The following is a 23,250-nucleotide window of genomic DNA, read 5'->3' on the forward strand; positions in this document are numbered from 1 at the left end:
ACTTTTGTATTGTATTCTCTCAGTGGCGTAGGAAGGTACTTTTGAATGGGGGGGGGGGGCTGAAGACTGATGGCCGGCCTGGGGGAGGGGTCCAAGGGGAGGGGGTGTCCCCCTCCCCTTTGGAATTTTTTTGCATTTCCAGGTGGCCTCAGATGCAATTTGGTGCAATATAGCACACTTCAACACCCAATCCATTTTGTAAATAATATTGCATTTTCACCTGGCCTTATAGATGCAATTTGGTGCTCCAAATGAGATTTTTTTCTCATTTGGAAATGAAACAGGGGTTTTCTGACTCGCGGAGCAGGGGGCGGAATGATACTTACGCCCCCATATTTTTCACTGGGGGGGGGGGGGGGCTGGCGCCCCCAGCCCCCCGGTTCCTACGCCCTTGTATTCTCTTATTCGGGTCCAGGTCCAAACACATATTTGAAACAAAATCCAGAAGCCCACAACAGGGATGTACTGGGCGTATATCGCTACTAGATCAATGATCCAACTGCGACCTTCAAAGACACAACACATTTGGTGCCTGGGATAAATCTAGTGTCCTTCCCGATCAAGAGGTTGCCATCGCTACCTCGATGTAGCTCCTCGGAGCCAGGGCCTTGGCGGCTCTGCTCAGATTGAAATGTTCATTTAACCGATAATCTAGGTGAACAATTATTTTAAGCTGATGAAAGAGTGACATATTCTTACCACCCTGGTAAAATTTAGCATTCAGTTATCTCTATTGTTTTGAGATAATAACATTTGATTTCGACACGTTTTTGTACCAAAGCTGAACTTGAAGCAAACAGATCGGGATTCATAGAAGATGCACATCGACTAAATTGCCGTTTGATTTTATTTCTAAATTGTACATCAATTATTTCTTATTCAACATTGGGACGCATTAACATATGAAATACACGACAGTAGCTGGGGTATTGTTAGCTTCACATCCCGTAAAGCAAAGTTGGGGCCCTATCCAGTCCAATCAAAACGGTATTAAAAGACAAAACAATTTGCTGTTAGTGTACAACCCTTAACAACACATCACCTGTGTTAACTCATGCTACACATTATGTCAATTTCAATATCAAACGCAATGCATAAACTGCATTCAAATGCCAACCGGATGCTTAGTATATGTTCTTATTTGGTTTTGCGATCACTGCTCAAAAATAAATTTTCCTCTGGACTATCTTTTCAACATGTATTAAAGATTACGGCCAATTTCGTGTCGGATGTTCCTTCTAATAAATTCTTAAGATGACATCTTTAACCAAATGCATAATATTTGAATTATTGATAAGTTTCTTTTATTTTTTATAATGCTGGTTTCCTGCCAAAGTGCAAATGCAGTGTCCAAAGTGTTGACGTTTGTAACAGAAATTAATATGGCATCAGTTTCAGAGCCAAGTTTTTTACGCACTCACCGTGATAACATGACAAGAAGTAAAAAGAGAAAGTGAGTGTACTTCCTATGGTGGCACAGTGCTTGTGCCATCAGACATCGCGACATTGGCATAATTATGGTAGCCTCCTATACACTTTTAGGTTTCCCGAAAGGGAAAACTATGGAGTCACTCTTATACCGACCTTACAATATTGTGAGGGGGACCGCGGATTGCCATGTCGGTAACTAATATCACGGTTACTTTCTTCCAACACGACAGCATACAGAAACGTTGTACTCAAAGCCCAAGCCAAAGTGATTTAATCAGGTCACACATCCGGAGTCTATGCCTGTGAAGCCAGAGCCGTATATATGCTAAGTTCTTCAATACCGCCCTCATTATTTTTGGAAACATTACGTACTGCAGGTTTGATTAAACTCCGCTGAATCATTAACACCAAGTAATATAGTTGATCATCGAAATGGTCTCATGTACTCATATTACAAGATAAAGATGATGGTTTGATACGCTTCTACTTTAATCCTTACCGGATTAATAAAATTGATCTACTTTATGTTTGTTACGTAATAATGCTTGATATTATATACCTATTGGTCAGACTGGAGGAGTTCCCGAATACTACTTCGTCAGAAGGAGGCAAAGTTAAAATAAAAGATCTTACAGAAATACAGATTTATTTAATCCAAAATGAAAACTTCATAAAGAGCGAGGACGATGACAAAATGGTCCCAGGGTATTAACCTAGATCTGGGGGCGCCTGACTTTTATCCAAACCTTTACCGAGTAATTCTCAAAATAGGGTTTAATTGGTTAATCATCACACAAGCACAGCTAATATTATTAGAAAAACTGCCCAATGTTTGTCGTGATATAACAACCAGCATGAGGAAACTCCTGCGATCAATCAATCCTTTACACATGGGTGGGCGGGAGGGGGGGGGGGGGTGTGTGTTGGGTGCCATGGGTGGGGTGAGTTAGAGACATTATTAATAAATATTGAAACACGGTTTCCTCTGCATCATGCATATAGATCTGTCACATAAAAGAAGATGCTTGGATTAATGTTCAATTGTCTCACATTATACGCATAGAAGGCTACGACGTTTTAAACGGTAACTTTGCTCTTAACACGCATAGACAGTTTTGACTTAGAAATTATGACGGAAGGCACAGAGCTAGAGAACTACGACTATAATGGGGATGGGGGTGATGGGGGTATGCATAAAGGATGATGCCTATGGGCAAGGGGGCAATCACCAGTTTTGTACGGAGGAAGGGAGGAGGTGGCTAGGATCATAGTCGACGATGGGAGGGGTCTAAGTGGAGGGTCGGTACCGCCAGCTTTTGGTAAAATGGAAGGACGGTGCTTAGATCCAAATGGTGCAATATTTTGAAACTTTTGAAGCAATGTTGAAAGATTTTCGACTGTTTAGATAGTACTACACATATATTTTAAATATTTATGTACTGTACATAAAGGTGTTTGTTTATTCGGCTGGGGAGGGGGGTGGTGGCTGATGCCCCTTATTACATTTCGGGGAACCCCCCTCCCTACCAGAGTTATACATGGATGTACCCCCTGCTTGTGGGATAGGGATGGTGCATGGAATATCAATAGTTTTGAATTAAATGACACATTCCTCTTCTTTATCATTCATTCAATGAGGCCAGATTCCTGCATGTTTCTTGATGATAGGTCAAAGAGCGTGGAGATTTGGGCTAGACAGAGGAAGGAGAGTGGGGAGGTTATGGGGTAATGGGATGGTCTTATAAAATGGTCGACTATATGAAAGGTCCATGAATTAATCGTAGTATTTCGATAGCAAGTGTCTGCTTGGCAATGACGAAGTTAAAGTAGGCTACTGAAGAATAGGAGAACACTAGACCACTTTTGAATACCCAAATTATGTTGAGACTTGAAAACAATAATAATGTCTCCTGTGCAAATCTTTAACTCTCCCCTGTCTAGCTCCCCCCACCCCCACACCCCAGATGAAAAGCCATTGTATCGAAACTTGGTGTAGTTTGAACATTTTGAACACAGAGCAACCAACTGTTACATTGGATCGCTGTGAGTTTCAACTTTCTGCTTACATGTGATAATTGTTATAAAATTTCAAGTTTTTGTAAAGTATTATGAACGACTGCCCTCATTTTGGAAAGTGGACATTCACGGAATGAAATTCTTCGTTGTATTCGGGACGGACACGCTGATAGAAAAAGGTAGTCCAAAGAATGCAGGGAAAAGGTGACTTTTAAACGGGGGAAGGGTACGACGGCTTAATAGGGACATATAGGAAATAAATAAAGTGTCCTCATATCTCAAAATGTTGACTTTTATCTCAAAATTGTGACTTTTTATAACAAATGTTGACTTTTTTTGTACCTTTAAAGTGAAATTTGAAGGTAAAAATTCAAAATTTGAGATAAAAAGTCAAAATTTTGAGATTGGGGACATTTTTTTCTTTCCTTCGTCCCTATTATAGCACCGTAGAAGGGGAGGGATAGTCCATAGTACGAGGTAAGATGACGGGTCAACGAAGGAAAATAGAAGTGAGTACTGAACGTGTTAATATCGGGGAAATAACGTTGGACGTAGTATACATTAAATTAAGGAGATAACCAGCTAGCAATATTCGATTTGAATGTAGATATAACAGGAGCATACTGTTATGACCATGCACAATAAGAACCGTCCGATGGCGATGACTTGTAATAATTGAAATTAAATTTAATCCTTCGCTTTAGAGATTGAAGTACCGATGCCATTATAAAGCCTGTTTCTTCAACTGCTCAAATGCGCTCAAGTTGCGACAAAATAATAGCTAGAATAATTTCGACTTAAATTGTAAAACGGAGCGAATACCTATACAATACTGTGTAGTGACTACCCGCGGCTAAAACATTCCGTGAAGACATATCATCCCAGAACATTATCTTAATTTTATCATCGTATTACTAACATTGCTTAATTCTGCTTGTACTAAGTTTACATGGAGCGAAAAAAAGCATAAAGGACTGTAAAAGGGTTCATCCAAGCGAGGCGTCTCAATAGCAACTTTACTGCCTCAGGGAGCCCAACAAAGTTTGATTACATTTGACCATGACGTCACTACTTAGTGAAAGACTCGGTATCCATTCAAAGAAATCAGTGCCCAGCAGCACCTGCCGTGTTACACACTCAGATGCTTGACTACTATACAATCTTGCTATGCGTATATCGCACGTAGCTACGTACGGCTGCTAACATAATAATCATAAACGAACCTGCAGGCTCACACTAGTTTGAATCCAAACAATCTTCTTCTTGGAATGGATTTCTAGCTGCCGTTTGTATAAATGGATATAACATTGTGGATTTAGCTTTTACGAAGAGGACTTTCGCTAAGGCAAAGGTTTGTTCTTTAATGTATATCTTCGACAGGCCTACACACTGATTTTTAAGAAAAAGTTTGGCTAAACTTGGTAGACAAACAGTAGCCCAAAATCTTGAAGGTTGCATCTTACCGATGTGTTTTACGATCTTGTTTACAACTTCACCGTAGCTAGACAGCTTTAACTGGTAAGGGCATGTAGCAATGACAACCGTGTGATGCAGTAAGTGATAATCTGTTGAACTTAAGCATTCCCATGGAAAGAGAACCAACCTTTGTAATAAATTCTTGTTTTCCCGTACGAAAAGCTCAAGTTATAGAATAGACCACAGACTTTCATAGGGACCCAATAGAATAGGTCCTGTGATACACAGCCTCATTAGGTTAAGTTTTCCGTATTTGGGCCCATTACATATCTTTGTAGTAATAGTATAGGCCTTAGTTAAGCTAGGTTAGGTTTAATTGGAGGACCATAGAAAAAAAGTGTCACTGTTTTGAACTTTTTCTTAATTTGATCTTGATGTAGCCCGAGAGTTTTGCTATGGATTATTTTAATTTTATTTAGAATGTTCAATGTTAATTTCGAAGATCTAATTTGTTTGGTCTTTAATATCAACATTTTTGTATCTTTAAGTACCTTATTTTACACACCACTCGGGTGAGAGCCTTAATCATCTGATCGTGTCAGAGCTTGTCTTGTTTATGCTGAGACTAAATGCAATTGTTCTGTTGGCTCAAAGGAATCCTGGTGGAAATGCTGTCTGACATGTTAGTAAAATTGCTGATAATTTAGCTATTCTCAGTCATTTACATTTCAAGAATAAATGAAAAAGGTAATGAATCTGCCCACAGTATTATGTATGGGCAGAAATCTTGATAGTGACCTGGTGAACTGGACAAAATATAATCGGTGACCACCCCCCCCTCCCCAAGCCTTAAAGACCATATTTAGCAATAAAAAGTCAGAGGGTCCTTGACCCTGTTCCAAAGACAAAGTGTTGAGATTAAATATTTATTCACTTCTGAGCACAACAGTACATCTAGATAAGGCCCACAAGATTCAAACGACTTGTATGCAATCATAACGTGTAAGAAAGCATGGTAAATATTGCATACATTTGATTGGGAGGTTATAGAGGAGTTATTGGGTCCCCTATTGCTCTGGGCCTTCAGGCACTACCCAATTGCCCGATTTTTCAGTCTGCCACCGTTGTTCTGATTGAAATCAACATTGGCAGTTTTATGGGATGTATGGTTTGTTCAAAAAACCTCTTACGAACAATTTAAATATTTGTCTGATATTAATCGGAATTGTTCTGAACTTCAATTTTGATTTCAAATGTTGAAAGAGGAAAGAAGTAATGGGAATAACTTAGTATTCAAATTTTGTGTACATGTATTATAGCAGTTCTGAAGAATGTGAACTTTGTCTCTTATGAAATACTATGGTTCCTATGTTAAAAAAACCTGCTTGGCATCTTTGGACTTGTATAGCGATTCATCCATTTTGCATAGCGTTTAGCTATACAATACTGGATAAATGATGTCCTTAAGTATGTTTGTTTCTTTGCTGTTTGGTTTGCCGAAAGGGAAATTAAACTATAGAATCAATCAATGACTGCATACATGTACGGCAGATGATGTATTTACGTAACACATTTCTTTTTTTTGTATTCTGAATTAAATTTCTCATTTGACTACTCAAAAATGTATAGTACATGTCAACCTTATGCATTACGAGTAGAACCCCTGGGACAAATCTTATGCAGTACAGGTAGGACCCTTGCAATGTCATGATCTGCGAATTAATCAGGTCGCACATCAGGAGTCATGCTTCAATATCGCCCTAATGATCTTTTCAGGAAACATTTCATACTCTAGTTTTGATGTCAAAATTTGTTAATGATGTCAGTGTTCCTCTTTGCTGTTGTTGAGTTTTGTTAATGGACTAGTTATGTCATCAGAGTGATCAGACATCAACGTGTATCACGGTCTATTAAACTGAACATGGAAGGGGACAAGAATGTTTAGTAGACATCCATGTCACTGTATAGTAGCTCTCATCAAGCTTGTCACTTGTGAAACCATGCAGTGATGCTGGGTATTCCATAAAAGAAGAAGCTACTTTTAGAGTACATACTTGTAGTATTCTTGCTGGCTGCATATATGATCTTTACTAATACTAGCAATGCTCTTTGTTAGTCCTTCCTTTCTGCTCCTATACTTAGAAGCTATATTGCACCTGTTCATGCTGTAATTTGAACATTCAATATTTTTTTCTGGACTTTTGTTCTTTATGTTACTCTTGTGCTTTTTCTATGATGTTTTTCTATTTTTCGAGACTTTTGTACTCTGTATCTTGAACTCTTCTGTTCTGTGTGGCATAGCCTCAAGGACAGATCCAGCAATTGCTCTAAGGGGTCCTGGGGGGGGGGCAAACAAAGTGCACTGAAGGTGCCAATGAGTGTGGAGTGGGAGTATCATCGAGTAGGGTCCAGGGGCCAGCATTATGAGACAATTTAAAAAGAGAAAATTAGTTTAAAGTGCCCCAAGAGTTGAGAAGACGTGAGCAGTGATCTCTTCCAACGCTACGAACTCTGAATGTCAGGGTGAATCTGTTTGTAAGGCAGCAAGGGGGTACAAGTGGATAGAGGTTTACTATTATTGACAGACCAACTGAAGTGCAGGATTTTACTTGAATTTATACTGTACAAAAGTTCATTGCCATACCTTGTGCTGTTGGAGACAAGTGTTGTTCTAATTCAAAAATGAACATATAGATTACGATTATGTGGAAAGTTTTGCCAAAGGTTCAACAAATTAACAACTCTGCAAGTTGAACATATGTATCGACATTGCCTAATGGGCCTTCAACACCAAGATCACAAGTTCAAAATATCAAGATATAATTGCAGTATTCAGGCAGTTGGATTGATTGATGCTAAGTTAGGAGCATCATAGTTGATGTAGGTTTGGAAGCAAATTTGTGGTTTTATTTTTAAAGATCCCTTTTTCACCTCAGATCAGCTGGCTGTCTGTAATGCTTGTCAGATCAGTTGGAGGTATGTGCTCAGGCAATTTTGCCAAGGCATAATTGAGTGCCCCATTCAGTATGCCATTGATGATTCAGTTTCTGTTGAACTGAGGTCATTACATGCCTCACTGTACCCAATAAACTGGAAAGGTGGTTCAGATCTGGTTTATATGTTTAAAAATATTTTTCTCTCATTTTTCCTTCTTTGATGTAAAGGGAGGTGGGCATTGCCCCTCCCCCCCTCTGGATACACCCTTGCATAGCCTACTAATTATAGAGAACATATCACTCCTGTATCAAGAGGATTACATTAGCTTCCAGTTCCACTCAAAATCATTTTGAAGAGACATGTACATTTGTCTATGTACATTCATATGCTGGTTTGTCATATGTTTATCAGAGCTGTTGCAGCCTTATAGTACACCTCGTTAATTGCACTCTCAGAATCTATGTGAGTTCTCACCTTAAAGCCTACTGACAGATTCTGGGGAAACCAGTGCTGTTTTTGCTTCTGCTGCCCAACATCTTTGGGATAAATTACTTGAAACTATCAAGCTTTCTTCTTCTCTTGTGTCCTTCAAATCTTCTCTGCAAACTCATCTGTTTCTAGAACTCAACGACTTGTAATCGACTTTTGTTATCTTATTCTTTGTTAGTTGCTTTGCCGTTTCTCGCTGTTGTTTCATTGGGCCATAAACATCCTTTAGACAGATACTGGCGCATAAAAATGTTCATCATTGTTGTTGCATGTAGACACAAGTACACCCTCACAGTAAAGCTTACTAATAAATATATAAATATATTCTGGGTTAAAATATCACTGTACTAGTACCTACTACAGTCACTAAAAATACACGACCTGTCATCAAAACTGCATTGGAAACCAACCAACCTGAAATAAACTCTGTTCTTATTCCTTGCCATACTTTATATAATGTGGTTTAAATTCTCTCTGATGTAAACATGGGTTTACAGTCCATCAGATTTGGTTTCACTGTATGTCTGTGATAAATCTTTTATGCTGAAATCCTTTGTCAACAATGCCATATAATTTTCTCTCCTGTCTGAGCTCTAAATCTGTGGTTACCCTTTGAGGGCATTAGGAGCAGGCCTTTTCATCGCCGTAGTAACAGGCAGGGGTAAAGTGATATTGACCAGGGCAGTCCTAAAAACTTCACCATAATACTCAGCTTAGGCTCAGGTACTACTATACCTCTGCTAAGCCTTAATTTTAAAAAGACCTTCTTTCCTAACTTTGGACTCCTCTTAAAAAATTTAACTGTCCCTTAAAATCTTAGCATTATTGATAGTATGATTCAGCCCTGAAGTATTTACATTACATGTTGAGGGATTTTTACTGTTGTATTCAAGTCCAAAGGCTTAGTATCCACAAGAGAAACTATTGTTAGGTGGTTAGAGGATCCTGGTATGGCATAATCTCTTTCAATAGTTTTAATGAACAGTTGTGAAAAGAAAAAGAAGACCATTCCTAGACCTGATAAATCCAGTCATTTTGCAAGAAACTGGCCTCTTGTTCCCAGTGCGGAATACCTATGGTTCAGTCGTACAGCTGTGTTGTGGGAATGAAGATGTTGTTATGATTTGGAGGTAGTGTAGGAGAAATATTTTGAATGGAATATGAGGAGGAGGAGGAGCTGTCTACTGAAATATGGAAGTCTATGACTTTGGAATTGAGTACAACTGTTGTAGCATTTCAAGACAACTACTAAAAGCATTTGTACTTCTAGGGCATGGTATTAGTTATGTGTAACATCTCAACTATGTGGAAATACTTTTTTTTTTACGGATAAAAGCCTCGTTTCTCCTTTGGGATAGCAAGGAGGAATAACTCAATAAGTGTTTGTGCTCATGTAATGAAAAGAGCTTGTTTTCGTGATCAATGTATTTTTCTTCTTTCTGTGCCACAGTAGCAATTCCACAAGTGAGGAAAGGTTCTGATTGCTTTAAATTTGACTCCAAATGGAAACCTTTTTTTGATTTTTGGATATTTTGAGGATTTAACTATTTCATATTCACACAAACACCTAATAGCTGAGAAATGTTTACTGGCATCATATTACGAAATATGAAATGAAAGGAACTGTAGCATATGTTTGATGGATTTATTCAGCTCTCAGTTAAAGTCAGTTTTCCATGTGGATATTATTTCAATTCAATTACGAAAGTGATGGATAATAACTTACTTTAATGTCAGAAGCAAAACCTATTTGTAATGCTTCTCAATTATCAGCATATCCATTTTTGGTCATCCTGCTTATAAATAGCAAAATATCTTCACTGTTCACCTTCATAAATTTAAAATATGGTCTCCAGGGAAGACATGTATATGTTTTTATAGTTTTAATCAAGTTTCTGTTCAAGGAAGTGCAAGTCCACTATATACATCGTCTAGCCTTCTCATTTATCACTTTTAATACTCTCTGTTTAAATTCTGAAACTCATCGCCGCAAGACTGTACTTCATATTAATTACCATAGATTAGAAGCAGTGTCTTATCTCTGGAAAATGAACAATTCCCATTTTAGGAAGCAGGGCGATAGCCTCCTTCTTGGGTTAGCCAAACTCATCTGTTTCAACTGACCACTGGATACTTATATAAATACTATACTGTGTAACATCAGGAGTATCATAACGTTGGTTATGGGTCTCAGATTTCAGACAGTTAATTACTTTGGATAATAAAATATTGTTTTTTGTAAGGTTTTTTTAGTCTGTTTTCAGAAATTTGCTTCAGAAGGATAGAACTTGTTGAGGTTCTCATGAAATTACAGAATTTAGAATTACAGGAAGTTGTTTCAAAAGGACAAGTGCCAAGAAATGTATTCATTTATGGTGACCAGCCTAGTGTGCTTACTTTGGACGGTACATGCTCTGCTTGATTAGGAAACTGTTACTACTGTATAAACATCATATGCGTGAGGAGTAACAAGTTATTACATGTGATTGTGTCCTGGATGATGTTAGATCTATGGGAACTTTCAAAAACAAAAGTTGCCTGATGAAATTTCTAAGTCCACTTTTGTTGGGAGATAAGAGACCTGCAAAATCGAGTTCAGATCTAGAGGAGAAATTTTAAGGAAAGCTTCAATCATGGGATTAATATTTGTGATACAAAGTGCTTTTCTTCTGATTGATTATATCTTTGAGACTTAGTGAGCCAGTGATTCTATCATCTTTTTCTACCAAGTGAAATGTTAGGAGTAATCTTCGATGGAAATTTTCTCGCCATTTGAAAGCAGGTTCTGGGACTGGCTGCTTTAGTGCTTAAAGTAAATATCCAATGGATTAACATATTAGACTGGTTTTCAAGTCACAATTGAATGTTGTGCAGTTCCTTTAAAGGAAAGCAATTTCTTTCTTCAAAAATAAAACAAGATGGAAGAAGATGGACTGGGTAAACTTATTACTGAAAGAATACTGTCCTTCAGTAAATGGACTAAGACAAAGGCTTCAAGGGTAATGTGAACCTAAATCAATTAAGTATGTTAGTTATATACTGTACCTTACATGTTTGTTTGGCAGATTTATTTTCAAACCAAGTTGATGGGGGGGGGGGGGGAGGGGTTGACCAAGGGAATTCTTCCCTTTCTACAGTAGAAGCATAATCCATGGGAGTTGGAATAAGAGAAGGGAAGACTTTTTTCTTAATGCTTTCTCCTAATTGCAATTTTGTCATTACCTTATAAGCATCTTGTTTGCAAGGCTTTACATTAGGCTAGGTTTTATTCAGTTGTTTTACATAAATAACCCCCCCCCCCACCCCTCATCCCCTTCCAGCTCCAGGTTATAACATTTTGCAGTTTGCCACTTACCTTACAGGGGATATGATAATTATCTGGTATCACATTCCAACATGCTATAGAAATGGAAAATTGATATAGCAAAGTGCAAAGAATGCAAAGCAGTGTTGTACATAGGAAAAAAACGTACAGACTTATTGCTGCAGAAGAATTGGTGTGGCTGCCTGCAGAAAACTTCAAGGCTAAATTATTCCCTAAGATACTGTAAAGTAGGTTGACAGGGTTATTGAACAACAGTAATAAATGAAAGGCACATTTACAAAGAAAAGAAATGTCTTCTTGTAATTTATGCAGATTATGTCCTCAAGAAATCTCATGAAATTTAATATAAGATAAGCATTTTATCGAGCGAAAATAATTAAATAAATCTCCTACTTTCTTTCACCAGAGGAAGGTGGATCAGAGAGTAATTAATTCATCCATTTCATTGTCAATATTTTGTCCCCCAGATAATCGGCATACATATATCGTATTAATCCACATTAGTCCGCAAGGCAATCAGCAATTTTCCAGATCTTATTTAAGCTTTACTACTTGAAAGGAAAATTGAGTAGCCAAGCTAATGACTGACATTGCCGTGGGATTTTAGCAGGATATATTTTGTCATAAAAAGCAATAATAATTTCAAAACAGTTTATTTAAATATCAAAATTCATTAATTACTGAAGAGTGCAACACAGCACATTTGGGAATAACTCTGATTGTTGAAATGTTTATTTTTGCCCGAACATGATTTAATATCCCTACCGCAGTCGTAGTTATTGGATGGGTTGGCATATATTGCTTTATAAACAAAAATTATGTAAATGCAGTCTCAACTTTGTGTACAGCAATTTGTATTTTGTCTTTCAGATTTCAATGAAATTAAGTAGACCAGGGTCAGAACAGCTACTTACATACGATTGCAACATTGAACAGTTGTGTCTGTCAGAATGCAAAGATGTGTAAAAGGAAGTTAGCCTGATATTTCGATCCTAGCAGGATCTTCTTCAGAGACTGAATGCCAAGTATGTTTTGACCCTAACAGGATATTCTTCAGAGGCTGAATGACAACTACTTGTCATTCAGCCTCTGAAGGAGATCCTGCTAGGATTGAAACGTCAGGCCAACTTACTTTTACACATTCTCTTACACATGCTCGTTAGTGGATAAGCAGTTTGCTAACAGTTTTCGTTATATTTGGAATGCAAACATGTAAAATACTTCTATAGTAATACAGTATAGTAGTGCTTCCATACAATGCTATGAGGAAATAAAAACTTAATTATGGTGTCTGCATAATGCATGTACAAAATGGAGACCATCAATTAAATTTCTGTTGAGAAAGGTTGTCATGGAAACATTGTTGAAATAATGTATGTTACTTTACATATAAAATTGATCACATTGGGCTACTTGTACTTGTAAGTTTAGGACTGATAATTAAACTTATTCAATGTTTATTACCACTAATGTGGTTATTGATTCGGTACTGTCTTATTGTATTAATGGGACATTTTTTTAACCTTTATCTTTCAAAAGTGAAATCAAAGAGTGTATCCACAAAACAAAGAGATTATTCACATTTCTGATCAAAGTATGTTTACAGAAAACCAAAAATATGAGAATAATTTCATTGACATACTTGTATATTTTAATCATGTCATATTTTGCTGGCTGTCTATGGAAGTAATGGACGAGCATGACCAGGTACAATATAACACCCTCCAGGGAACCCTTCAAGTTGTTAGCGAGCAGCGTATGACCGAATGTCTGTATTATATTCACTAAATGCCAGAGAGTTTCTTTCAAGTATAGCATGCAGTCATTTGAAGAGAGGGTCCGAGGACAAAAATATGACGATTGTATTGATGGCTTTCTCGGTTCTCTTAGCTTTCTGCTGAAGATGAATTACAGTATATTGGTTTGAAGTTCGACAAGTTCACAGCTTGCATAAAAAATCATGGATGGCTTGCCATGCGTGGCTGAGACTAAAATGCTTCTGGTGCATTAGGACATAAATTTTGATGAGTTTATACACTCACAGCGAATTGTCCCGAGAACTTCCGCTCTCGGCTCTCTACGTTTCTGACGTCCTCATAGCATCCGTGACGGATGATTGAAATATAAACAGGACGATTTTAATGCGAGAGGGGTGTAAGGTTACTTGTTGGTTAGATACCAGGGTGTTCAAAATCAAAAAGGCAAAAGCTATTTAAAGTGTTATGTTAATTATCGGCAGTCCCTGACATTGACATGTCCGTGTATTCCCTGGAGGCCCACGAACTTCCATCTCGAAGAGAGACTGAACAGGTAAGACAAAAATGTTGACTAGTGACAACTGAAACCGATTAAGATGACAAGAAAATTACCCGGCTACGGTACAAGTCATTTGAACAAAGGGAAATAACCTTACAGAATATAAAGATTGGATTAGACTTGAAGCAAATATTTATGTAAGTAAATTAAAAATTTTGCAGTACATATTATCAAGATTACTTACGTTTGAAACTTTGAAACCAATGTGGATTCCACAACGTATTTTGAACGTGAAATAATGATATGATAAGTACCAATTCTAACTTTTCCAACCAAACTCATTTGTAACTTTAGTAATTATTTTCTTGAATGGTTATATATTCAGCATGATATATGATGCATTAGTGGTAAACACCACACAAGCTACAGCAATTACTGGGGGTTAATATAAAGACAAGCAGAATCAGAACATAGTAACCAATTTAAGTGACAGTTAACAATAACATTTTAATTGTTAAAAGTCTGATTATAAAGTAAGAGAAAATGTAAATATTTTTGGGGGCTTGAAGATATATACTACAAATGGTCCCTTTTCTTCTGTGGCATAAAAATTAAAACTTTGACCGGAAATAAAATTGACTGATTCAGATATAATCTAGTTGTATCTCTCTTGTTATTAATCATGTCCCAGTTTTGATTTACTAAAATGTAAATCCAAATAAAACTGTGTAAGTCATGTAGAGCTGTGGTAGAGGAGAGAATGTTTGCTTCAAATCAGATTCAATACTTCTCTGAGTTCTTTTAAATTTGACTTAAAGACTTATTTTTAGAAAGATTTTAATAATCTCTGCTGACTTTGTTCCACCTCCTTGTTGTGTTTCTCTGTTTGCTTTTTATTTCTGTACTTTTTATGTTGGTCTTGTTAGTTTGGAGTTTACAGTATCTCTAGTTTGCATCTTAATTGTTTATAGTTTTTATACACACACAACTAACAGAGTGAGTCAATGTTCCCAATTTTTGAGAAGCTGCTCTTATCATAACAACATTTCGATTGAGACCAAGCCCCCTTCTTATGTTAATCTCCATTTTCATAACCAGGGTGAACTATCATCAGGTCTCTTGAGCAACAGTATTCCCACAAAACATTTGATTGGGGGGCCTAGTGAATGCAAGATCCATAAAGAATAAAGATTTTCTTCTATATGATTTCATCACCGAGAATAAAATGGATATGCTATGTGTCACTGAAGCATGGGTCAATTCAGACGATGATATCTCACGCGCTCAATGCTCGCAGCTTAACACCAATGAATATAACATTGACATTGCAAAAAGAGAAAAACGAGGCGGTGGGGTGGCCTTGGTGTATAAAAAGGACTTACCTGTAAAGAAAATCTGTGAAGAAGTTCTTCCATCTTTTCAATTTGGTCATTGGGAGCTTACGAAACTCAGAACAAAATTTAACATTTTTATTATCTATCGCCCACCATCAGTCCCGGGTGTCACGACGAATGACTTTTGTCAAGATTTTAGTCAGCATATAGTAGAATCAGCCAGTCAACTCAAAAATGTTATACTTGTTGGGGATTTCAACATGCACGTAAATGACAAAAGCGATTCATCAGCCCAACATTTTATAGAAATGATGAATGCTCTTGGATTTTCCCAAAAAGTAAATGAGTTTACACACCGCCACGGTAATACCCTTGACTTAGTCTTTGTTGAGGATGCTTTTGACATGCTGGATTCAATATTCGATGAATGTAAAATGGGACCATTCTTGTCTGATCATCGTTTCATTGCATTTTCCTTAAATCTAAAGGAGCAAGTCAAACGTCATCAAAAGAGAATCACCTTTAGAAAACTCAAAGCGATTGATTTAGAGTCTTTTTCGTCTGATCTCGAAACCAGATTCAAAGAGAACCCACCCACGGTAGAACATATTGATGATTATGTAGCAAATTTCAATGAAAATCTTACGTCTGTTTTAGACGATCATGCCCCACTGATCACTAAAGCCGTTAGTGTACGCAAAATGAAACCTTGGTTTACAACAGAACTTAAAAAGCAAAAACAATTGGTGAGAAACAAAGAGCAAATTTGGAAGAGAAGGAAATCTGCTGAAACGTGGACATCTTTTAGAAACGAAAAATCAAAATATTCTTCCATGCTGAAGTTGGCAAAAGAAAATGTTATTAGCGACTCAATTCAGGAAATCGGCAAAGACACAAAGCGCCTTTACTCGCTGGTTAAAAGAATCACCGGTCAAGAAGCTAATAACCCATTGCCATCGGACTTTCGAGATGATGATACGCTTGCAAATAGTTTTGCTGATTATTTTCTACAAAAGATCACAAGTATAAGAAACGACCTTCATGACAATGAACTTTACAAACCGCCCATGAGAGAAATATCGCAAAATCTTACTGCCTTTACAATTGTGACAGAAGATGAACTTGCTAGTATTATAAGCAGTATGTCATCGAAAACTTGTCAATCTGACATCTTACCAACACCACTCTTGAAGGCTGTCTTGGGAGTGGTCATAAGCCCGCTTACAAAGATTGTAAATTTTTCTCTGGAAAATGGTATGTTTGCTAATGAATGGAAAAAAGCAATCATTCGACCATTAATCAAAAAGCATGGCGTGGGCTTACATTTGTCAAACTACAGACCAGTAAGTAATCTCCCTTTTCTTTCCAAAGTAGTCGAAAAAGTGGTACTTGGACAGTTGAATTCGCACTTTCAGTCATCGGCTCCTCTTCCATCATATCAATCTGCATACCGAGCTAATTTCAGCTGTGAGACTGCTCTCGTAAGCTTATTGGACGACTTGTTATGGGCCATGGAGACACAGCAAGTGACACAAATGTGCTTGATGGACCTTTCGGCTGCGTTTGATACTGTAGACCACAAAGTGTTATTGGAGGTGCTAGGAAATGAATATGGGCTTGGTAAAATTTCTTTAGAATGGTTTGCAAATTATCTCTCTGACAGACAATGTTGTGTAAATATCAATGCGTCATTATCATCTTCCAAAAGACTGGATTTCAGTGTCCCACAAGGAAGTCTGTTAGGACCTGTTTTGTACTCGGCATATGCAAGCACATTGCGATACGTCATTCCGGATTCATTCCAATTACATGGCTATGCGGATGATCATGCAATTAAACAATCGCATAAACCAACCTTCGATGAGGCAAACACAGTCAGAAATGAAATTTCAACAACTATGAGGGATGTGAAAGTTTGGATGGACCAGAATAGACTAAAACTGAACGAAACTAAAACTGAATATATACAAGTTGGATCGAAGAAATTATTATCTAAGTGTGCTTTAGACAGTATTTATATCAATAACACTACCGTAAATAGTTCAAATTGTGTAAAATATTTAGGCGCATATCTGGACTCTCATTTAACGTTGAAGACTCACATTACTGCCAAGTGTAGAGCTGCCATGGCAGGACTTCGACTTGTAAGAAACATTAGACATTTACTAACCAAGGATGCATGCCATACTATTGTTTTAGGACTAGTGATAAGTCACTTAGATTATGCTAACTCCCTCTATGCTAATCTACCAAATGTTGTTATTATGATGCTTCAGAGAATTCAAAACATGGCTGCCAAACTTGTTCTGAAAAGAGGAAAGGAGGATAGTGCTTCTGAAGCTTTAAAGGAGTTGCATTGGCTTCCCATCAGACAAAGAATTCTGCACAAAATATTAACGCTGGTCTTTAAATGCGTTGTTGATAAATCTGCTCCTCAATATCTTATATCTAGATTCACTTTAGCACCACAATCTAGTAGGTCTCTACGTTCAAATAATATTCTTTATAAACTGATCATTCCACGAACACAGAGGGCCACTTTTGCTTCAAGAGCAATAAGTGTATTTGGCGCCGAGCAATGGAATAAATTACCTAACCATGTCAAACATTCTGAGAATCTTGCAATTTTTAAAAGAAAACTCAAAACATATTTATTTCCTGGCTAATCACTTTTATATTCAATTTTTCAATTTTTGTATTCTTTATATTTCATATTTTTGAATTTCTCTTTTACATTTTATATAACATTTTGCATTTTCTATTTTTCTCTTTGAATTTCATAGCAATTGTATATTTTTGTACATTCATCTAGTATATTTTTCTACGCCATTTGAGATCTTATTTTCTTATGAATGGTTTTTCTATCTTTGTATTTTGTTGTTAAGCGCAACCGAAAACTTTGTTGGGGTTGCGCTATATGAAATTCAATAAATAATAATAATAATAGTTTTTATAGGTTTTATTGTCTTATATTTAATTTCATTGTTATTTTCTTCTATTAAGTTAAGAAGTTTCATTTACTTGTAAAGCGCTTGGAGCTTACTTTTAGAATAAGTGCTGTATATAAATGTAATTTAATAAAAATAAGTATCAATGAAGGACTGTTGGTAAACTTAATATTTGTAAATTACCAAGTCTTGCTTAATATTTGTAAATTACCAAGTCTAACTTAATAATTGTTGAATTAATTACCAAGTCTTACTTAATTAATTTGTTAAATTAATTACCAAGTCTTGCTTAATTAATTTGTTTAATTAATTACCAAGTCTTAATTAATTTGTTAAATTAATTACCAAGTCTTGCTTAATATTTGTAAAATTACCAAGTCTTACTTAATTAATTTGTTAAATTAATTACCAAGTCTTACTTAATTATTTGTTAATGATCAAGTCTTTGTAAAGCAGAAGCTACAACAAGGATAAACCAGTTGATACTTTGGCTTCATTAGCCATTGTCATTCACAAAGAGAATAAAGATATTACGGCTCACTCTGTTCAGGTTGATCAAGTGCATCTCTAGGAGAGACTCTCGAATAAAGTAGTTTTGATTGAGCTACGTATGATCTCGTAATTAGATCTGTCACAAGAGTGAAATATGTAGCTTTGTTTTAACATGGAAGGTTGTAATTCATATATTAAATAAACTGTTGTCACGAACCTCATTTCAAGTTTTTAAAGTTGGGGCTGTGTAATGGGAGGATTCCTGTCAGAGTCAGGCCAGAAACAGATGTAATTAAAGGGGCCGCCTACCTGTTTATTCTACATTGACATAACAAAATATGGCCAGATGGCAGCATTCTCCCTCTGTTTATAGGGCCTGGTTCTCCGTTAATGTAAACACCACACAGATGTGGCTTGTTTTGTTGGTGATGTAAGTGCCTTCAGACTATGCATCTACATGCTCAATATTTCAAGAGGGCAAAAAATAATGAAAAAATCTTGTTTGGTGTAAGGAAATTCAGTTCTGTGTAAGTGCAACCAGGGTCAAACTGCTAAATTTAATTTAATAAAGAAAGTTTAAGAAACTTTCTTGAACAATTGCAGTCCGACCACAATTTTTGGTAAAAGTGGGCGTTGAGCTGGAAGGGCTTAGAGGAAACACAGAACTCTTGTAAAAATGTTTATTCGGATTTATAGACCAGACAAAGCAGTAGGATTCTCAGCTAAGAGTAATTTCATTCGATAGAAAAGGGAAATAACTTTAGGTACAATGACAGCGTATTAAGATTGTCTTCTTGACCCTTTCACCTTCTCCACAAATCAACTGCAAAAGCTACATAAAAGCAACATGAAAATTAGCAGCGCAACGCTGAATAAATCTGAGCTTCTTTTAAAAACATCTTCAGACACTGCAAGAAAAAACTTTATAGTGTTGTCCTTTGGATGAATATCTTAGGTGGGTAAACAAAGGACACTATAAGAACACATGGAGGAAGCCCTACTTCTCCTATTTGTTGACAGTAATTGGACAAGAGGCTAATGGGAGCTGGGATAACAGGGCTGAATTATCGAGAAGCAGCAATGCGTGACTTTAGTTCTTTATTCCATTTTCGGTACCTAGATGGTATTAAACCAGTTTCTAGATGCTACAGAATATACAGAGGGTTGCAGTGGACATCGTCCTTCATGAACCAAAAAGAAAACAAAAAAGAAAAAAACAAGAGAATTTTCCCATTCTGTGAGTCTTTTGGGGCTTGTACACTCAGGCTGCAATTTTCACTCTTACCATAAATATGTTGTTCCGAAAGGCACTCTGAAAGTGAATGTGTGTTTAGTTGTGTACATGACATTTGACATCAGTAAATATAAATGTTTAAACCAACAACATATATCTGTGAACATTGTGGACATATCCTTCAGGAAATGATCATATCCAATAGGATATGGACATATTGTATCCTTCAGGATATGGACATATCCTGGAGGACATGTACAGTATATAACCTTTCCAAACATTGTCATATCTAGTGTCCCTTTTGGTATTCTAGAAAAAGGATCGGCTCAAAATGGACAGGCTGTTAAATCCATTCATGAATGTGGTTTTAATCTGTTTGCTATGTTTAGTAGCAATTTTGTAAGACACCTTAGAAATGTCCTCATAAATTTCATTCTACTCTGACAGAATGTATTAAGTAAGGAAGTTTTCTTTAATGTTTGATTGCCTTTTGAAATATTAAGCATGCCTTGGGGATGTTTTTTAACAGTGGTGGAGTAAAAAGCTGTGATTCATTTGCAAGAAATCTGAGGTCTGTCTGGGCATGAATACTGAATGGAAATCTGTATCATTAGGTAAATAATGTACAACAATAATTTAATCTTGGTTTCTTTGGACTTGATATACACATTCTTCCATTAAGAGCAGTCTAGAAATGTTGTATAAATTCAATCAGTCTCTGTAGTCTGTACACTTGAGTTGAGTCAAGTTGAGTGTACAAGCCCCTAGTCATATATTTTATTGAGCATTGCAAATCTATAGATGCTTCAAGGGTTGTTGAAAATTTGAAACTACAAAAAAAGAGGGTTTAATCATGGTTTTTTCATGATTCACTGAATACCTCTCTTAGCATAGGGAGCTCATAATTGACGCACTTAAGGATTTGATCAACAATGTCTATCAAGGAAAAATCCGAATCACTCAACTATATGTTTTTTCATATGTAGTTCCTCAGTAATGTAATCATCTCAAAATATTTATTGTTCTGTGCCTGCCTACACAACGTACAATTTCAGAGCAGATTTTGACCACAAAATGTCTGCAGTGTCAAGTTCTTTCATACCCCAAAATTTGACACATTTGTGGATAAGCTAACGGTTACTTTTGTGTAAGTATACAGCCATTGACTCTGGATGCTGTTTGCTATGCTCTCAGCTCAGACAGGTCAGGCCAGAGAGTAGTAACAGTGGCGGAGCATCCATACAGTCAGGGGGGTCGGATGCCCCCCCTGACGGACTCAAATGGACAGCTGCCGCCCTTTTCAGCTATTCACCACTTTGTACTTATTCGCGATTATTTTTTTATTGCGCTCTCATCTACCTATTGACATTTGTCACATTTTGTTGGCGATGACACCTATTTATTCTTTGTTTATCTGCAAATTAGTAAGGCCCGGAAAAGGTCATTTCCGGCGATCTAGGGAGTATCTTTACTCAAAAAATTTCTGTACGCTCTGCGCCAACCTGTGGTGGCGCTCCGCTTAGAAAAAGTCGAAAGCGCCCATACAGACCATTCTCGCCCCCTCTGACCAATACCCCTAGCTCCACCTCTGAGTAGTAATATCATGTTGATGTAATTTTGGTTACTTTTAGGGAGTAAGATTTTCAAATGCCAAAAATACGTGCAAAACTGGGGGAGGGTGTTAAAAGCTTAAATAAATCAAACTTTCATCAGCACATAACCTGAGATGGATTCAAATTCATGAAATACGTAACTCTGCTTCGCTGCAAAAAGTTTATGTTGCCAACTGTATCGTTGCTAGTAATATATTAAGGTGCGTCAATTATGAAGCCTTTACTGTACTCCAACTGTGCACCTTCCCATAGAGCTATATACCGTATACCTATGAAAATTGGTTTGTTGTTACAGAAAATATCCCATACCAAAAAATAAAATATAATAAATAATCAGCATGTTGGTTTGGTTGGGATATGTCCTGTAGTTTAACATCTTCCTGATCAATCAGGAGTTTGTGAAAGGAAAAGTAATTAATATTCCATGAAGGACTTTGGCACTGTTTATTGCAAGAAATGTCTCAAAACAGTGGGTTATTGTTACAGTCTTTGTGTAAGTTAACAAAGTCTAGACCGCTTTACCAATTGTATTGTTTACCTAACTTCATTGAACATAGATTTTAGGAATTAGAACATAGTTCCCAATGTCAATGTATTCTGCAAACAATGTCTAGATTGCAAAATCTCAAGGCAAAGATTTGTTTGTATTTTTCATCAATCTAAAGTGACTGTTATCTAAATTGAGGTCAAAGGTTACATACTGCTGTTCCTGCACCAATATTTTAAAGCGCTAATAAAACTTACATTGTGATGACGGGGTACTGACTCAAATTCTGTATCATCCCATCATTGTCCAGTAAGTTTTTGGGTTGAATGACTTAATAACTTTATACAGATCTGAGATTGATTTCATTTTGAAGTGGAAGAAAAAGAACTAAGGAAATGCCTGTTTGGAATTGTGCAGTTTTCTTACTGTTTCATTGAGATTGAAATGTTTGTGGGTGTCAATTTTTATTGGGACAAAATATAATAAATAATAATAATTTGTTGTTTTTGATTCCTTGTGGGGGGGGGGGGGGGCAAAAGGAATCTATGCTATGGTGATGGCACGTGTGTGTGGGTGTATGCATCTGTGTTTGTGTATGTGACACTTGCTTGTAAACACAGTAACTCCAAAAGTTAATGGTGGATTAATTTCATACTTGGTATGTGGATCCGGCTTATTTAGTACAAGAAGCCTGTTGTTTCCTGTGAAGTTCAGTGATCAAAGTCTGAAACCTTTTAAACATGATAACTCCAAAATTAATTCTTAATTCACTTAATTCTTGAACAAATTTAACTCACTTGCTCAACATTAGTCAAATAGAACTACAGTTTTTTTGATTTTAAACAAATTGTGTTGCAAGGAATCACAAAGCTAACTGGCTTTCTGGTTAACAATACAGGTTGGTAATGGAAAAACAAACAAGCATTGAAATTATAAAAAACAAAATCATATATATTTAGGTCAACTACCTAACATCAACATACAATGTCATTAACCTCCAACTTTAAGCAAAATTAGGACAAGGCAGTTATTAAACTTTCAGAATATTGGGCCAAAGTGGATGTTTTTTGTTCATTTTCTAATTAGTTATGTATCCCACTCTGTTTAAAATTAACCTTCAATGTGCATGACTGGTTGCAAATCGTTGTGTGTCAAGCAGTAATCACGTATCTATGATTAATCATCAGCATACATACAGTACATGTTGCTTTAAGTGTGAATGTCACGCCTAAATATGCCTGTTTATTTTCTGATAATGGTGCAGGAATATCA

At 36.6% G+C, this 23,250-nt stretch overlaps 1 protein-coding gene across 6 annotated transcripts in view; it reads left to right on the forward strand.

The window, feature by feature from the left end:
* The first annotated feature begins 4,577 nt into the window (after nucleotides 1-4,577).
* LOC139962014 (uncharacterized) overlaps nucleotides 4,578-23,250 on the forward strand; it is a 117,202-nt gene continuing 98,529 nt past the window's right edge. Inside the window, exon 1 of one of the 6 annotated variants that reach the window (XM_071961816.1) lies at nucleotides 4,578-4,798. Coding sequence is in view for 3 of the 6 variants with exons in the window: in XM_071961817.1 (XP_071817918.1) it covers nucleotides 11,208-11,288 (81 nt within the window). In the remaining 3 variants the exon portion in view is untranslated. Of the gene's footprint in view, nucleotides 4,799-10,552; nucleotides 11,289-23,250 lie in introns of those variants that run through there. The other 5 variants (XM_071961817.1, XM_071961812.1, XR_011791125.1 and 2 more) reach the window with 5 other exon arrangements.

This window comes from Apostichopus japonicus, chromosome 20 (genome assembly GCF_037975245.1).
Source record: "Apostichopus japonicus isolate 1M-3 chromosome 20, ASM3797524v1, whole genome shotgun sequence".
Taxonomy (NCBI): Eukaryota; Metazoa; Echinodermata; class Holothuroidea; order Aspidochirotida; family Stichopodidae; genus Apostichopus; species Apostichopus japonicus.